This window comes from Pteropus alecto, unplaced genomic scaffold (genome assembly GCF_000325575.1).
Source record: "Pteropus alecto unplaced genomic scaffold, ASM32557v1 scaffold786, whole genome shotgun sequence".
Classification (NCBI taxonomy): Eukaryota; Metazoa; Chordata; class Mammalia; order Chiroptera; family Pteropodidae; genus Pteropus; species Pteropus alecto.
Genome location: NW_006438126.1, coordinates 19040 through 37086, shown reverse-complemented (window position 1 = coordinate 37086; position 18047 = coordinate 19040). Strand labels below are relative to the sequence as shown.

Sequence of the window (18047 nt, the reverse complement as noted above, 5' to 3'; positions counted from 1 at the left end):
TGTAGGGAGACGTGGGGCTGGCGATGGGAAAGCTGTATGGCAACGACTTCAGCCAGACTACCATCTCACGATTTGAGGCCCTCAATCTGAGCTTCAAGAACATGTGTAAGCTCAAACCTCTACTGGAAAAGTGGCTGAGTGATGCAGGTAGGCCTCAAGGATATGAGAATGGATGGTGCCCTAGAGAATTCTGCAGGGAAGGGTCTAGTGACTTGTATGTGTTGGGGCTTTAGGCACTCAATACATAACACCCCTTTCTTCTTCTGAGTCTGGAATCAATTGAGAAATAAGACACATGATATTGGCAAGTGGAGAAGAAAATATCAGCTTTATTACTGATAAAGCCCTTTGGAGGGCATGGCTTTAGGTCTATGGCCATGAAGATTTGCACTCATGCCCCTCCCTAACCTAGGACAAAAATTGGGTCTGCAGAGCAGACACCCAGATTGATTTGTAGACTAGGTCTAGGTCAGGTGATAGGGAAGTGGGTTCTTTAGAGTCTTACTAGGAGAAAGAGGCAGTAGATGCAACAGAAGGTCTTTATCTGGCTAATTCTTAAGTAGGCTTTCAGAGGGCAGGGAGTTACTCTGAGCTAGACTTGTTAGGAAAGCCTTACAGCAGGAGTGGGGTTTGCAGGAGGATTCAGTCAGGTGTGGTGGCCAGGGAGGCATTCCAGTAGGTCAGGGTTTAAGCCAAGGGACAAATATTTGGAATAACGAATGGAAGAGTTTGCTGTCAAGGAATAGCAAAGGACAGAGTTTCTCAACTATCAATATCTTGGACCAGATAATTCTTTGTTGTGGGTGGTTGTCCTATGAATTGTAGTATATTTAGCAATATCTTTGGTCTCTACCTAATACATGCCAGTAGTACTCACGCCCAGTCGAAGGACCCCAAAATGTCTCCAGATATTGCCAAATGTCCTCTGGGGGAGTCAGGGTGGTGCAAAATCACCACTGATTGAGAACCACTGGTCTGGCTGAGAAGAAAGGAGCAGAGCCAGTGTCAGAGCTGGGCTCTATTCAATAGATATGTGTGGATTAGTGATTACTGTGGAAAGGGTGTAGTGGGCAGCCAGGGATATCACCCCCAGAAGTCCCTCCAGATGAAAACATGTGAAGAGGCAAGGAAGCGCCCTCCCACAGATGGTTTCTTCTACAGTTTTTATTGAAGCATTTAAGTGAGAGATATCATCAGAGGGTCTTAAGATTTTGGGGAAAGGACCTTTTAGATAATTTCTAGTGTAATCCTCAAATCCTTCCTAAGGGGTATCCCTGCCTATTGACCACACAGCCTTAGCTCCAACTCTTACACTGAAAAGGAAATGGCTTCGGCACCAACATTCTACTACCAAGTACCATTGCTTTTATCCCAAAGTGTCAGTTCACATTGTACTCCATGTTCATATCCAGGCACACTTGTAAAAGACAGACTCAGGAGTTACTTGTAGGAGCTCTGTCTGCACCCAGTCACACCCATACATGCTGATGATGTCTGGGTGTCCCTGAACCATGACTGCAAACACTGGACGCACTGCTGTGGGAGTCATAAAGAACCTTTGCCCAGAGCAATGAGGAAAAGTAGTGTGTTCTTGATCTGTTCTTGTTCCCCTGGTTGTGGGGGGAGAGCCTTACTCCTGAAAATGCCACTGTAGAACCCACCCAGAAAGGTTGCTGGACCTCAAAACCTTTAACACTGGACGAGTTGTGCATTTGCTTCTTTGAGCTTCCTCTGCTCTTTCACCTCCCGACAGAATCTTCTCCATCAGACCCCTCGGTGAGTACCCCCAGCTCTTACCCGACCCTCAGTGAAGTATTTGGTAGGAAGAGGAAGAAACGCACCAGCATTGAGACCAACATCCGCCTGACTCTGGAAAAGAGATTTCAAGATGTGAGTGGCTCCTCTGGGTGGGAGAGAGTGGGTTGACTTGTATAGATGGGCTAGCAGCACATTCAATTCCCCTGACACCAACCTCTTGGCACTGTACACCTGCCCTGGGAAGGCATTAGAAAGCAAAGACATACCCACTCTATAAACACCCAGGTGTTTGACTGAAAGTCTGCCCTTCATCTCGAGTTCCAGGAATTTCTTTCCCCATTGACCCTTGCTTTGACATCTATTTGGGGCCCATTGTCCCTCTCACTGGGACGTATAAAGAATGGAATATAGAGTCCCCGAAGAGGGTGTAGCTCTGTATCCAGTTGAAATAAAGGGAGAAAAGCCAGGGCATTGTGTATAAATTCTTTATTTTCTATGCATTGTTTTATATTTTTCAAATTATAAATGTAATAAATGCTTATTGTAAACAATTAGGAAAATACAGGGATATAGAAAAAATCCATCAGGAAATGCCATCTAAATGTATTTCCTTCTCTTTCTTTTTTCCATGCACATTTAATTGTATTTAATTAAATCACATTATATACATACTTAATTAATCATATTATATACATACTTTTAAAAAAAAACTTGTATGAAAGCATATCTTAAGCCAGTATGTAGAAGCTAATAATATCAAATGTGTGCCCTATGGGAGATGGGGGAGAAAAGATGGGAAAAAAGGTGGGGTCTAAACAGCTTTTAATTACAGTTCCTTAGGTACTAATATTCAGAGCCTGTGTCTGTACCACACAAGGCCATAAAGGACATGCCCATGGCCTAGTTCAACCTTGTGGGCCTCAGGCCTCCAGGACTGCTGCCCCTCCAGCAGATTCTTCAGTGTATCTGGCTCAAGGATCTGATGGCTGTATCCTGCTAGTGGGATGACAACAGCTGGCTTTTCCTTGTCATTAGGGTTCTCAGAGCAACAAGAATAAGGGAGCATGTAGGAGGGAGGAAAGGGAGCTTTGATAAAAAATTAGGTGGATGTGGGAGGGTGATATATATCTTGATGGATTCACATGTTTAACTTTATCATTTCTTATTTTGAGGTAGGACAGGAAACAGTGCCACTGGAGAAATATACCAGGTTATAAGGAAAGAACGCAGAGGAAAGCATGGGTTCTGAGGATTCTTCCTGCACCCATATAACTCACCAATGGACTCCTCTTTTCAGAACTTCTCCTAAAGGAAGGAGTAAGAGTAGAGAACCTGTGTCAGGCCCTGTGCTTGGCAGTTTATACATGTTTTCTCATTTAATTCTCACAATAATTATTTATGGTAGGCATTATTATTCTCATTCCATAGATGATAAGACTGAGGCTCAGAGAGGTTAAGAAAGTTTCCTAAGGACACACAGTAAGTGATAAAGCCAGTATTCCATTCTAGGTTTGATTCTGAAGCTTTTGATCCACCTGTTGTTCTATCTCATTTACTTGGAACATCTGTCCCCCAACCCCAATTCTCAATCCTATATGAACCACCCTCTACTCCTTCGGTCTCTGTAGAACCCCAAACCCAGCTCAGAGGAGATCTCCATGATTGCAGAGCAGTTGTCCATGGAGAAGGAGGTGGTGAGGGTCTGGTTCTGCAACCGCCGCCAAAAGGAGAAGCGAATCAACTGTCCTGTGGCCACGCCTATCAAATCACCCATCTACACTTCTCGTCTGGTGAGTGGCCGGGAAACAAGCTGCCAGTCAAGCACTGGGGAAGATGATGCCTGGAGGGCAAAAAGTCTTCTCCATTCTGGGGAAGGTGGGGGTTGGAGGTTGAGGGGGGCATGCAGTAAGTAAATCAGCAAACAGATGCTGTATATTAAATGTCTAATATGAAGAATAATAAAGGGTAAGGAGATGGAAAGCGATAGTGGGGAGTTGTTTTTTTTTTAATAGAGAGGTCAGAAGGGACTTCTCTGATAGTGACATTTGAGCAGAGATCTAAATGTTGAAAGGGAAATATCTGAGAAAAAGAGTGTTCCAGGCAGAGAGACCAGTAAGTGAGAATACCTTGCATGTTTGAGAAACAGCAAGAAAGCCAGTGTAGCTGGGGCAGAGCAAGGAAGAAGACTAGAAGTAGGAGATGAAAGGAAAGAAGTAATAGGGAACAGACCACCCAAGGTCATAGAGGCCATTGAAAGGACCTTAGCTTTTAGTTTGCATGAAATAAGCCACCGGAGAACTCTGAGCAGAGAAACTTGAGCTGGCTGACATGGGCTGCTGTGTAGAGAATAATCTGTGTGAAAGCAGGAGACAAGCTAGGAGAATTACAATAATCAGGCCGAGCGTGGTGGAGGCTTGGGCTAGGGTGGTAGCCATGGTAGTGAGAAGTGGTTAGTTTTTAAATATATTTTAACTGTAGAGCCATCAAGATGTGCTTATAGCTCAGATGTGGAGCATGAGAAATGAGGCAAAGATGACTTCAAGGGTTTTGGCCTGAGCAACTGGTTGGAAGATGCTACCATTTCCTGAGATGATGAAGACTACAGGAGGAATAGATTTGAAGGGAAGAAATAAGAATATAGATCTGGTTATATTAAGTTGTACATGACTCCTAGACATCCAAGAGGTGGTCAGAGAAGAAGTCAGGGCTGGGAATAGCTTGGAGTTCAAGCAGACCTGGACTAAAATTTAGACGGAAGAGAAATATCTTCTCTGTCCAGGGGAGAAATGGTGCCTGGAGGGTAGAGGTGGGAAAGTTCTTCTCTATCCTTGGGGACAGTTGTGTTTGAACGTTAAGGGAGTTGAGGATAACGGTGAGTCTTTCAGCACTCAAGGATGAACGAAATTCAGCGTTGGTGGGGTGAGACATAGCTGTTTCATAAAACTACACCATTGTTCATTCTTTCACCAAACATTTATGACTATCTTACTATACATATTGGTCTTTGTGCAGAGTGCTTGGGATACACAAATAAATAGTATCTCTCTTCTCTCCTGGAGCACCTCACTGCCTAGCAGAGGAGACAGACAAATAAACAAATGATAAACAACATGATAATTTCTCTAGGAAAACTTTGTAGTAGCAGCTAACAAAGCTTTGGGAGGTAGTGGTTAGAGAAGGCTTCCCCAAGGAGATAATTAATACCTGGGATGAGTCTAAAAGGCAAGAAGGAATGAAGAGTTTTCACAGGGGAAAGTGCGAGAACAGTGGCACAGACCAGGAAGAATATATTGCACTTCCACAGAACTGCAGCTGGTTCCATGTAGAGGAATGTTGACAGGTGAGGCTGGACATATCTGCAAAGGCCAGACTGAAGGGACTGTGTGCAATGCTAAGACACTAAAAGGTTTGGAAGAGTCATCGAATGATTTTTAAGCAGGGCATTGGCATGATCAGATTTGCTTTTTAGAATGAATACTCTGACTGCAGTGTAAAGGGTGGTTTGAGAGCTAGAGAGAACAGTTAAGATGTGAATGCAGTTATCCAGTAGAGAAGTAATGAGGGCTGAAGCAAACCTATGTGATAAGAATGAGGGAGGTGGGAGAGATTCAGGAGATAATTAGAAGGTAGAATCATAAGTTGTTGGTTAATAAACTGAAAATTGGTTGGGGGCACAGAGAATGATGAAGGAAAGAAAATACTCTGGGATGACTCTCAGCATTCAGACTGGGTTGACTGGGTAAATGGTAGTGCCATTGATAAAACAAGCAAATATAGAAGAGGAGATAGTTTGCGAATAGGAAAAAAGTGATGACTTTAATTATTTTCATTTTCATTATTATTATTATTATTATTATTATTACATTATTATTACAATGAGGCCTGTGGGACACCTAAGTGGCAATGTCCACAGGCACTTGGAATTATGGGTCTGGAGGTCAGCAGAGAAGGCTGGAATGAGGATATGGATCGGGAGATCATACACATACACATGGAATTTGAAATCTTGGGTGAAGAGGAGCTTACCTATAGAGTTTGTACATAGGAAGCAAAGAGGAAAGTCCAGGTCTCAGCTATGTGGAACACCAGCATTTGAGGGATGGGCAAAGGAAGAGGATCAAGGGAAGAAACTGAGAAGGATGAGCGGAAAGAGGCAAGAAACTGCAATGAAATAGATGTAAGGGGTAAAGCAGATGTGAGGAGTTCTGCTACAAGGACACAGATAAAAAAACACCCAAATGGGGTCTGAGAAGGCTGACTCTCTATTTTGTTTAAAGAACAGATTAGACATTAGCATGAAGACTAGCACAGCGAGCAGAAGGAATGGTCTGTGAGAAGGCATAGAATTCTAAAACAACATGATTCCTTTGGGGAATCACAAGCATTTCAGTCTGACTAAAGCCAAGGGTTTGAGAATAAGACAGAGGGATTGATGAGGTCCAGAAAATGATGGGCTCTGGACACTAAACTACCCTAAAAGCTATGAGGAACCATTGGAAATTTTAAGTTTGAGGAAATGTGATTTTCATTCATTATTCCTTTCTTAAATATTTCTTGAGCACCCACCATATGTTTTTCATTGGGATACAGTGGTATCAGGACACTTGTCATCCCGGCTTACAGTCCAGCAGATAAAACACATAAACAAATGCTATTTGTGCTGAAGGCTCCAGAGAAGATGTATGGATATTTGAGGGACCTAACCTAGTCCAGGGAGCCAGGGCTCCTCTGAGGAATGATGTCCAAACTGACAGCAGAAAAATGAGTGAACATTAATGGGGAGAAGGTCTAAATTGGGAGGACAGGAAGGAGAGAGTGTAAGGGAGAACATTTTAGGCAGAGGAAACAGTGCATACAAAGGCTGTGAAGCTGGGGTGTTAGGGAGAGGAACAATGGAAGGCTTGAATGGGCTGAAATCCAAGGAGTGAGAGAGAGTGTGAATGAGGGAGCTGGAGTGTAGGCCGGGGCTAGATTACATAGGGCATTGTAGACCATGTTACAGAAACTGGACCATGTTATAAGAACATCGGAATCTTTAAAGTCGGGGTTTTTTCAGAGCAGACGAGAGGTAGCTTCTTGCTGTGGTTCAATCCCAACCCAGGACACCAGCATGGAGAAAAGTGGTGAAGGCATAGAGGAGCTTTGACGGAGCCTGACTCATTCTCATCACTCATTCAACACATATTTGCTGAGCACCTGCAAAGTTCCAGGCACTATAGTAGACACTGGAGATGTAACAGTGAACTACACACGCAGCATCCAGCTCTCATGAAGTCTACAGCCTAGTGGCGGTGGGGAAGACATTAAACAAATAATTACATTAATACTTGTGGTATCCTGAAGGAAGCAGATAGAGAAAATGTTCTGACCCTATTTTTTCCTCAGGTCTCATTGACACAGTCTCTTTGGGATTAGGACATAATTTCTTCTGCTTCTAATATGAAATGATCTTCAAGATATACAGTTAAGCAACAAAACAAAACAAAAAACCAAAATGTTGCAGACCAGTGTGGGCAGACTGCTACCATTTATATAAAAAATTAAAAAAGGGCAACTATATATATGTCTGCTTACCTATGCATAACCTGTCTCTGAAAGGAAACTTCTTAGAAGCTGGTCGCAGTGAATAAATATATTATTTATTTTAAAACAGCAACAAATTTCTTGGGTGTGGCAGCAGAGGGAAAGGAAAAGAAGAGGGAGAGAGGTTATTGATAACATCTCTTACCATGCTGCCCCACACCTGTCTCCACCCTTTGTGGGCCCTTTGCCTACTGAGGAGGCTCATTGTAAAAGGGCAGGTAAATGAAAGCAGCAGAACCATAGATGATTAATTAGGGAGTGAGTACCTGCTGCATCCTGTTGGGATGAAATGTTCCAAACTGGGGAAGAGAAGAATATCAAATCACAGTTTCCTGAGCAGAACTTCCTTTCAAAGTCTTTTGAAAACATCATCAGAGCTTTCCCTGTCAGCCTATGAAGAATGCGGGGAGGGAAAGTATAAAGATTTAACTTAAAACTAAGAGGTGAGTAGCATCTAGAGACACCCAGCAGCTAACAGCTTCCTTCAGGAAGGAAGGGAACTAACATTTAACAAGTCCAGTACTCTCTGGCAGGTATTGTGTTGGAAGCTTTATGAACATTATCTCATTAAATCTTAATTAAAAGAAACTATGAGGGAAGTACTACTATTATTTTACAGGTGAGAAAACCAAATCTCAGTGGAGTTAGGTAACTTGCTCAAAGTCACACAGGTAATTTAGTGGTGAAGCCAGGTCTCACCCCTAGATCTGTTGGGCTCCAAAGTCCATTCTTCTATTTTATCTTGTTCTAGTTCTAGGACAGTAATACTGAGGTGGAGATTCCTGAACTGTGTGGGAGGTTAAACTATATTGTCTTAGGTCCCTTCCAAATCTGGGTTGATGATGCTATGAGGTCTCCAGAGCAAAATGAAAAGCTTCAGAGACCAAAGTTCAACTCCTCTGGTTATCTACAGAGAGTCAATGGTCCACTTATGCATCAGGCTGGGAAGCCTGACACAGGGTTGTTAGGGCTGGTGCTCTGCTTCCCTGAGCAAAAGCAGGAGTCTTTTAGGAAGGAAGAAGTAGGGACTGAAAAATAGAAAGCCTGCTAGCAGTGTTTGCCACAGCATTGTCCAAGAAGTATGCTCCTTTCATTGCCAGAGCACTCAAACACAGAAGCTTTGACCTGGCAATGCCAGAGAAACTTTGCCAGGCAACGCACAGCAGGGTGGGAAGAGCCTAGTGTTAGCAGCACGGAGCTATAGGAGGAGGGCAGAACTGGAGCTGGATGCTATTCGTGGTCCAGAAGCCCTCCTATGAAATGAAACAGAATGTAGGTTTAGAGTAGGAAATTATCAAGGAAGCTAAGCCCTAGTCTCTGCATAGTCTGGGACCCAGCATCCTGAGGAGAATATCTGAGGTTGGAGAAGGGAGTGGAAATAGACATTTACAAGCTGCTCTTGCCTTTCAGGTCTCTCCTTCTGGGTCTCTGGGCCCCCTCTCCATCCCTCCTGTCCATAGCACCATGCCTGGAACAGGTGAGCTTTAAAATGAAGTTTCTGAATAATACAAGAATTCCTTTAAATAGTGGGACATTAGAGCTGAAAGGGATCTACCTAAGTTAGCATTCCCTAAATGTACTTCAAAGGATATTAAAATCTGTGTTGGAGGAAAAAAGTTTTCATGATCCAGTAAGTTTGGGAAATGCTGAGTAAGCAAAGTTTAAACATGTTTATTTTTTGTTTCATTTTGATTACAATACTTCTCAGCACTTAAGTACATTATATGTTTCTAAAGTTGCTGTATAGAAGGCTAAAGGAAGACAGAGTTTTCCAAACCAATTTTGTATAGAACTCTACTTTTCAAAAAGTACCTATAGCATCTGAAAGAGCCAAATAAGATGTTCATATGTCTGGCTGTGCTCAGGACAGTCCTAGTGTCTGCCTTTTGTCCTGACATGACTATCAATAGTACTCTCTTCCACTCTTCAAAGTATTTTAGTTTGGATGGTAAAATAATGTGCTGCCTTATCCATAGAATGCTGTTTGGGAAACTCAAATACAAGAGTTCAGTTTAATCCAAATCTGCTATTTTACAGAGGACAAAAATGAGTTTCAGAGAAGTGAAATGAGTTGCCACAGGCCACAGAGCTGCTTAGCCCAGGACCTGGACTCGCATCTTCTAGACCGTGTACCTTTTGTTTGTTTCCAGATGGGAGCACTAGAGAGGCTAGCAATCTTTAATCGTGCTTTCAGGTTCTCTTTTCCCTCACTATGTACTTTACTTTCTTTCTTCTTCTCTTCCTTTCTGAGGTTTCTTGTTTTGTTTTGTTTTTTATTGTCCTGCCTCTGGATCTGGGGCTGTACAGGCCCAGCCCAGGGTGTGTACTGGAGTAGGATGATTCTGGCATCTGGCCTTGAGTTTAGCAAGTCTGAGACTTGCAGAACCAGCCATACAACTCTCTAGGGCCTGATTTGAGGAACCCATTCATGATGGGAGGCACTCCAGCCCAGGTGCTGATGCTAATATGGCAGAAAGTAGTCAAATGAAGTGGGGGCTAGGGAGAGGGTGATATCCCTTTGTGGATACATGTCTGAAGGGCTATGTCACAAGGTCCCAGGACCCAGCTGCATTATTTTCCTCTTGTTTTTGCTTCTCCTCATCCTCAGTAACATCATCCTGTTCCCCTGGGAATAACAGCAAGCCTTCATCTCCTAGCTCAGGACTCCACACCAGCAGCCCAACCACATCTCAAAATAACTCCAAAGCAGCAGTGAACTCCTCCTCCAGTTTTAACTCTTCAGGGTAAGATGGAAGGGAAGGGTATAGTGACATCCCAGCAGAGCTAAGGGACATGTGAGACACTGGGTGAAAACCTTGGGAATGAAAGCTGTCATGGGGTTGGAAAAAGGGAATGGAATGGCAGAGAGGGGACAAAGTGGAGAGCCAGACTGGACTTTATCCTTAGGGAGTGGGATTTAAAAGAGAAGCTTCAGCCAGTGAGCAGTCCTGGCAAGGAGCTCATGTCAACAAACCCAAAATTTACATCCTCAGTGGGAAGGTGGAAATTTCCAAACACTCCTATCATACCAGGCCTTTCACTGGGCTTAGGAGTTCTCCACTTCATGCCAATAACCCTGTCCTGGGGTGTTCTGATGTGAGCTTGAGCTTCAAGTGTGGCTGACACAGTGAGAGAGGAAAGTGATACTGTTCCCTATATCATGTTCCCACCTGGGATACAGTGGGGGAAATTAGCCTCTTGGACCAAAGAATCCACTCTAAAAAGTATTTTAAGAGTTGATGCCTTGAGAGATTCTTCTCCGATTCAGAATAAAAGAGATATTTGAAAGTTAGGTGGTAGGCTAAAGACCTAGCTTGTTGGAAGAGATGAATCCACATGTCCAAACCCAAGTAGTTCAGCAAGGCAGCCAGCTCTCATTGGCCAGTTTTTGCAAAAGTTGGAGCTCCTCAACAACCCCCACCAAAAAAAAAAAAGAAAAAAAACCATATAATATACATTAAAAAATTGTTTTGAGATATAATACACCATAAAATTTCTCATTTTAAATATACAATTCAGTACTTTATAGTATATTCACAAGGTTATACAACTATCATCATTATCTAATTCCAGAACATTTTTGTCATCCCAGAAAGAAACCCTATACTTATTAGCTTATCACTGCCCATTCTCATATTTCCTCATCAAATTAGCAGCTTTATAATTGACTTGTTTCTTTCTCCTTTCCAGGTCTTGGTACCGATGGAATCATCCCACCTACCTCCACTAAGACTAAAAAGTTTCTCCTATTCCACCTGGCCCTGTATTTACCACTGGAAGGAAGGGAGTCACTCCTTCTCTGTATGGACAGATGACTTTCAGAAGAGTAGAAGACAATCCCCACTATCCATGAAACTAAACTCTTGCCTTCTTCATGAGCAAGAGCCTCCAGAGATCCAAACTGTGATTGAACCATGTGTTGACTCCTAGTGTTCTTGAAATATATATCAATCCTAGGGGTTGACCATTTTCACCTTCCTTGCCTGTGCCTTTATCCTCTAGTTCTAAATATTTCAGATGGCATCACTGTGGCAGTGGTGTTTCAGAGAAAAGACTTCTTGTCGTTATTCTTTAACTCATTCTGGGGACAGCCATTTGCCTGGTGTCCCAAACCACCAGAGAGCTAATGGTTTTGACTCTGAACCTAGCCATAATCTCCAAACTGATTCTAAAATCTATGAAAAGATTTAATCCGATTTCTGCACCAAAGCCTTGATGTTTTCTTTATTCAACCAAGTTGTCTGACTGACTCTTCTTTCACCCCATTTTCTCTTTAGTCCTGCCCCCTTGTCTAAAACCAGATCTATACATGATTTTGTTCTCCAAGTTCCCTCCTCTTTACAGAAGGCTAATTTCTTCAGTCCTGGGGACACATTTCTCTGCTCACAGGTGCTTTTCTGCCTGTTAAATCTGTCCCAGAGTTCGGGAGCACTTGTTCCTTCTCTCCTTCCCTATGTTTCTCCTTCTCATTCTCTCTTCTTTCTCCTGGCTGCAGAAGAAAGAACACAAAGGCAAACAACACACAGTTATGCTAGCAAAACACCTATATATAGCCCTTTCTTGTTTTTGCATTATGTTCTTCTTTTCTTAATATGGAATTTTCCAGCAAAATGTTTAACTCAGGTGTGAATTTTGAAGATGTCTCTAATATTTTCTCTTCCTTAAAAAAAAGAAAAAGAAAAAGAAAGGAAAAAATACCAAAGTGTAAAATACTGTGCTAGCTCTATAAGGGTTCCCATATAGGCTGGGAATCCTTCTTAAGTTCCCAGGAACATTATCTCTAGTCTCCTTCCTTGTGGGCCAGTGTGTAGAGATGTAACATGAAGCCATTGTAGAAATGGTAACTTTTTAAAGACTGCATATCCAAGGAAATGTTGAGATTCAAAGGAACTGTTCCTAAATACATTTGTATAGTGATGTTATAAACTATTCCACTATTGATAAGAAGAAGTTCAGATTATTATCCTGTGTCTTTTGTTATGGGGGAATGTGAGTGCATATGATGAAATGTGTTGAAATGGGATGAGGAGAATGTTTCAAATTGATGCATTAAGTCTATTACTCCCCAAACTGATGCTAAAGATAACATACATTAATACAGGGCTCTGAAGAGTTCACAGTTCTTATTCTTTTTGACAGAACTTCCTTGAAGGCAGAGGAGGCAAGAGATTAGTTCCTCTTTTTGCAAGTGGGAGAATGGTGAATAGTTAAGGTCAAGTCATTCAGAAACTTAAGAGGTAAAGCCTGAGGCTAATAGCTCATATCTCAGATATCCTGAAGATTAATTATTCATAATTCACAATGGAAAGCAATAGATATTTAAGGCAAAAAATGATTTAATAATCATATTTATTTGGCTTTGCAATGCACTGTGAGTCTTGGTGAGTGGCTTGAGGGGAAGGAAAGCTATCCTTGTGGTTTTTCTTAGTTTAAAATAGTTACCATTCTTGAGGTAAACATTGACCTGTAGGAAATGGAGGCCCTTCAAAAAATGTAATGGCTGAAGAGGAAAAACTAAGGATTAGATATTTGTTGCAAATAATTATATCCAAGTGGAAAATCTACACATAAGTGATCAAGAGTTAACGTTTCTTAATGTTTGAATGGGGCTTATATTAAGACTAATATTTCATGTCATGAAGTAGTAGAATGCCTATTGGTAGTAGTTTCTTAAGAAAAGAGCTAATTGAAAAGGGCACAGTATGTAGCAAAGAGACAGCAAGAGGAGCCTTCAGCAGTACTTTAAGTACATAAAGAGACTACTCCACCACCCATGAGCCTTTCTGTGTGTGTGTATGTGTGTGTACACACTCTTCTTTGCATACTCATGGGTGTCAGAGCTGACCCTTTCCTACAGCAATCCTGGCTACCTTGACATCTTTTCTCAGGTGAGTGCTAAAAGTTGATCTACACTAAGACTCTGGTTTTAACCCATTTGAACTTAAAAAAAAAAAAACAACTTATTTTTTAGAGCAGTTTTAGGTTTACAACAAAGTTGAGAAGAAGGTACAGAGATTTTTCATATACTACCTGTCCCCACATTTGCATATCCTCACCCCATTATTGACATCCATCATCAGAAAAGATATTTTCTTTTACCAAGGATGAACCTACATTAACACATCATAATCACCCAAAGTCCACAGTTTACCTTAGAGTTCACTCTTGGTGTTGCATATTCTACAAGTTCGGACAAAAGTATAATAATATATATTCATCATCATAATATACCGGGGATTTTCACTTCCCTAAAAATCCTCTGTGCTCTGCCTATTCATCTCTCTGCCCGCTATACCTTTGGCAACCACTGATCTTTTTACTGTCTCCATGGTTTTGCCTTTTCTAGAATGTCATATAATTAGAATCATATAGTATAGAGCCTTTCCAGAGTGACTTCTTTCACTTAGTAATATACATTTAAGGTTTCTCCATGTCTTTCCATGGCTTGATAGCTTATTTCTTTTTAGTTCTGAGTAATATTCTGTTATCTCGATGTACTACAGTTTATTTATCCATTTATCCACCTACTGAAGGACATCTTGGTTGTTTCCAAGTTTTGGCAATTTTGAATAAAGCTGCTATAAACATCTGTGTGCAGGTTTTTATGTGAATATAAAATTTCAATTCCTTTGGGTGAATACCAAAGAGTATAATTGTTGGATTGTATGGTAAGAGTATATTTAGTTTTAGAAGAAAATGCCAAACTGTCTTTCAAAGCAGCTGTACCATTTTGCATTCCCACCAGCAAGAGTTCCTGTTGTTCCACATCCTCACCTGCATTTGTTGTCCATGATCCAGATTTTGGCTGTTTAATAGATGTGTAGTGGTATCTCATCGTTGTTTTAATTTGCATTTCCCTGATGACTTATAATGTGGAACATCTTTTCATAGGCTCATTTCTCATATGTATATCTTTGGTGAGATGTCTATAAGGTCCTTAGCCCATTTTTCGATCTAGTTGTTTTCTTACTGATGAGTTTTAAGAGTTCTTTGTATATTCTAGATAATGGACCCTTACCAGATGTGTGTTTTGCAAATATGTTTTCCCAATCTGTGGCTTATTATCTTCTTATTCTCTTGATATTGTCTTTTGCAGAGCAGAAGTTCTTAATTTTAATGAAGTCCAGCTTATCAAGTATTTTGTGGAACATGTCTTTGGTGTTGTGTATGAAAAATCATCATCATATCTAGGGTTATCTAGGTTTTCTCCTATGTTATCCTCTAGGAGATTTATAGTTTTGTGTTTTACATTTAGGTCTATTATCCATTTGAGTTCATTTTTATGAAAGGTGTAAGATCTGTGTCTAAATTAATTAACTAATTAGTTTATTTATTTTGCAGGTGGATGTCCAGTTGTTCCAGCGCCATTTGTTGAAGAGACTATCTTTTCTCCATTGTATTGCCTTAGCTCCTTGGCAAAGATCAGTTGCCTATATTTGTGGGGGTATATTTCTGGGTTCTCTATTTGGCCATGGTTTTTAATGAAAGAAATAAACAGAATTATAGCCTAACTGCTCAGCCATCAGTAGTTTTCATTGTCCATTGACTTGGACAGTTACTAAATAGATTCAAATCTGGAAGTGAGCATCTAATTACCTTTCATGTCTGCATGATTCCATAAAACTCATAATTCCAGTGAAGTTTAACCTAAAAAGCTTGGTTAGCTTTTTCAACATCCAATCAGACAGAAAATTGAAGGGCAACAACCAGTCATTGTCTAGGGAGAAAGGAAGAGAAAAAATTTGTTGCTGCTGCTTTTCCAATTTCATACTTAGCTCTTTAGTTGACTCAAGATCAGTGGGCCCAGCTGTGGGCTCCTAAGACTAAGGACTTCTATCTGGACTACCCAGAGAATACATGTAATCACAGTTCTCAAATTAAGAATCTTGTCCTGAGCACCCAGTTTCAGTGCCTCTGCTTCCAATACACTCTGAAAGCTCCTGTTATGTCTCACGTAGCACATTTGCTGACCCCACTGCTCAGCTTCTCCTGATAGACTGTGGGGTGCTCCTTGTAGTTGAGGCTGTCTTTTTTTCTTTGTATCCCCATTACTAGCATTGTGACTAGCATATAATATGCAATTAAGATTTTAAAAAATTGAGTTTATTTTTTTCCCTCTAAAGAACTTCTAACACCCTTCACTGATGTAAAGAGCTGTGAATACAGAAAAATACAGTGTGCATCTGGAGGAGATTCTAGTTGAATGGAGGCAATATATTTTGGTGACTAAGATCATGACCTCCAGAGCAGCGGTCCTCAACCTTTTTGGCACCAAGGACTGATGCTCCTATGAGAATCTAATGCCTGATGATCTGAGCTGGAGCTGAGGTGGTAAATGCTAACGCTGGGGAGCAGCTGCAAATACAGATGAAGTTTCACTTGCTGGCCCACTGCTCACCTCCTGCTGTGTGGCCCAGTTCCTAACAGGGCAAGGATTGGTACCAGTCTGCAGCTCGGGGGTTGGGGACCACTGCTCAAGATCCATATTGCCTGGGTTCCTACCAAAATCTGCCTCCTATTAATTATGTCATCTTGGGCAAGCTCCATGACTGCTCCGTGCCTCAGTTTATTACCTGTAAAATGGGAGTAACAATAGAGTTACTCATAGATTTGTGAGAATTAAAAGAATCACTATATGTAAAGTGCTTGAAACAGTGCCTGGTACATTAATATTACCTATTATTGCAATGCTTATTATTGTCATTGTTATTCAAGTAAATTGGTGAAGAGCCTCTTGTCACCTGCTCTCCCTAACAGCCCAGAAATTTTCTGGGGGATGCTGCTATTGATTAGGATCTGCTTTGATGGAACAAGAATTGTGCCCAAAGATATATAAATTAATAAAATTTAATTTATATGAAGCTTAACCCTGGAATCCCAATCACCCTAGGATAAAGGCCTAATAGAGTCTGGAAGTGGCACCTTCCCTTATCCCCTCAGCCTTTAGACTCTTGAAGCCTTTAATATGCTGTTCTTTCCCGGGAAATGGTGGCGGCAAGAAGAAAGTTCCAGATTCAGATACTAGAAGAAAAAAAATGCTGCGACAATAACAACTGAGAAAAAGGTTGAGATTTGCATACTGTCCACTTAGTGAAATGGATATTCTCATGTTTTCTTCAGGCTATCATTACCTCTTATCTCGTCTATTCCAACCCACTTGTAACGGGTTGTCTTCTCTGATTCATCTTATACTGATTTTGTTGAGTGTCTATATAGCAGGGATTCTCAACTTTGGAGAGTTGAGAATCACCTTGGAGAGCTTTAAAAAGATAGCTACACACAAATTCTGATTTATTTTGCCTGGGGTGTGGCCTGGGCATTGGGATTTTTTTAAAGGTCCTTTTAAAGTGATTTCATTGTGCTATCAAGGTTGAAAAATACTGCCCAGATATGCATATATATCACTGGGGACCTTATCAAAATGCAGATTCTGATTCAGTAGGTCTGGGTTTAGGGTCTGAGATTCTGTGCTTCTAACAAATTCTTAGGTGATGCAGATTTTGCTGGCCCATGGATCACACTTTCAGTGCCAAGGGCTTGGAGAACGTGATAAAATTATTCCCTGGCCCAATAGCATCACAGGTTTTCTATTATCTGCATACTAAGATGCCTCAGACTGGCATCAGCTATTTTAGATGATCTAACAGCAGTGGTTCTCAAACGTCACTAATTATCTAAATGACTTCTGGCAGGTTTTAAAAGATACAAATTCCTGGGCCCCACACCAGGCCTGTTAAATCATTTTTAAGGTGCAGCCTGCACAAAGGATATTTTTAAAACACTTCCCAAGTGGTATACATAATAAGATTTATGAGCTACAATATATTTCCAATATACTCTTCTAGGTTCATTTCCCATTCATTCAACCAGCAAACATTTATTGTACCTGCTTCATACCAGGTATAGGGAAACAAAGATGAAAACAAGGTACTCCTTACTCTTAAAGGATTGGCAAGACAAATGACCAAAATTAGACTTGCTATTCCTCAGACCTAGCCTAAGCTCATTCCTCTGCTTTTATGAGTGTCTGGGCCTGTCAGCACCTCATTGTCACCTGTGCTGATCAAGCCAAATGCCCCCTTTACTGCATTTGAGTATACTTACATTTGGTCCTCACTTCAAATTTGCTGTTAAATAGATCCAGAGAGGAGAAAGAATTTACCGAAAGTGACAACAATAATTAACATTTACGTAGTGACTTCCATATGCCAGACATTGTTTATAAGCACTTTACACATGTTAAGTGTGTAAAATTTCTCACAATAACATTATAACTATTATTACTATCCCTGTTCTGTAGATGAGAACATGAGGCACAGAAAAGTTAGGTAACTTGACCAAAGACATACATTCAGTAATCAAGCCAGGTTTACTCTTAAGTCTTATGCTCTACTGCCAAGTTGGTGACAGGGCTAAAACAAGAAGGAATAACTTCTAATTTCCAGGCCTGGGCACTTTTCTGGAAATTAGTTTTATGTGTACTTGTTTCACAATCACAACTTAGACTCAAGCATGAGGGCGCCTGGCCGGCTGGTGGGGAAAGAGGCAGGGACTACATCTTGCATATCCGAAGTGCCTTGTAGAGAGGCAAGCACTTAGTAGGTGCTAAGGTGTTTATTGGATGGGCTGTCTAATTGTGGGAGAGATGAGGGAAATGGATAATTATTCAAACAGACAACAAACAAGCAAGAGCAACCTTGCAGGTC

General features: G+C 41.1%; 1 protein-coding gene across 1 annotated transcript in view; it reads left to right on the top strand.

Annotated features, from left to right (window-relative positions):
- POU2F3 (POU class 2 homeobox 3) overlaps window positions 1-11764 on the top strand; it is a 76388-nt gene extending 64624 nt beyond the window's left edge. Inside the window, exons 8-13 of the mRNA XM_006915647.3 lie at window positions 6-147; window positions 1754-1890; window positions 3387-3548; window positions 8752-8818; window positions 9950-10085; window positions 11032-11764. Coding sequence (XP_006915709.1) covers window positions 6-147; window positions 1754-1890; window positions 3387-3548; window positions 8752-8818; window positions 9950-10085; window positions 11032-11071 — 684 coding nt within the window. The 3' untranslated portion in view covers window positions 11072-11764. The remainder of the gene's footprint in view (window positions 1-5; window positions 148-1753; window positions 1891-3386; window positions 3549-8751; window positions 8819-9949; window positions 10086-11031) is intronic.
- The last annotated feature ends 6283 nt before the right edge of the window (window positions 11765-18047 follow it).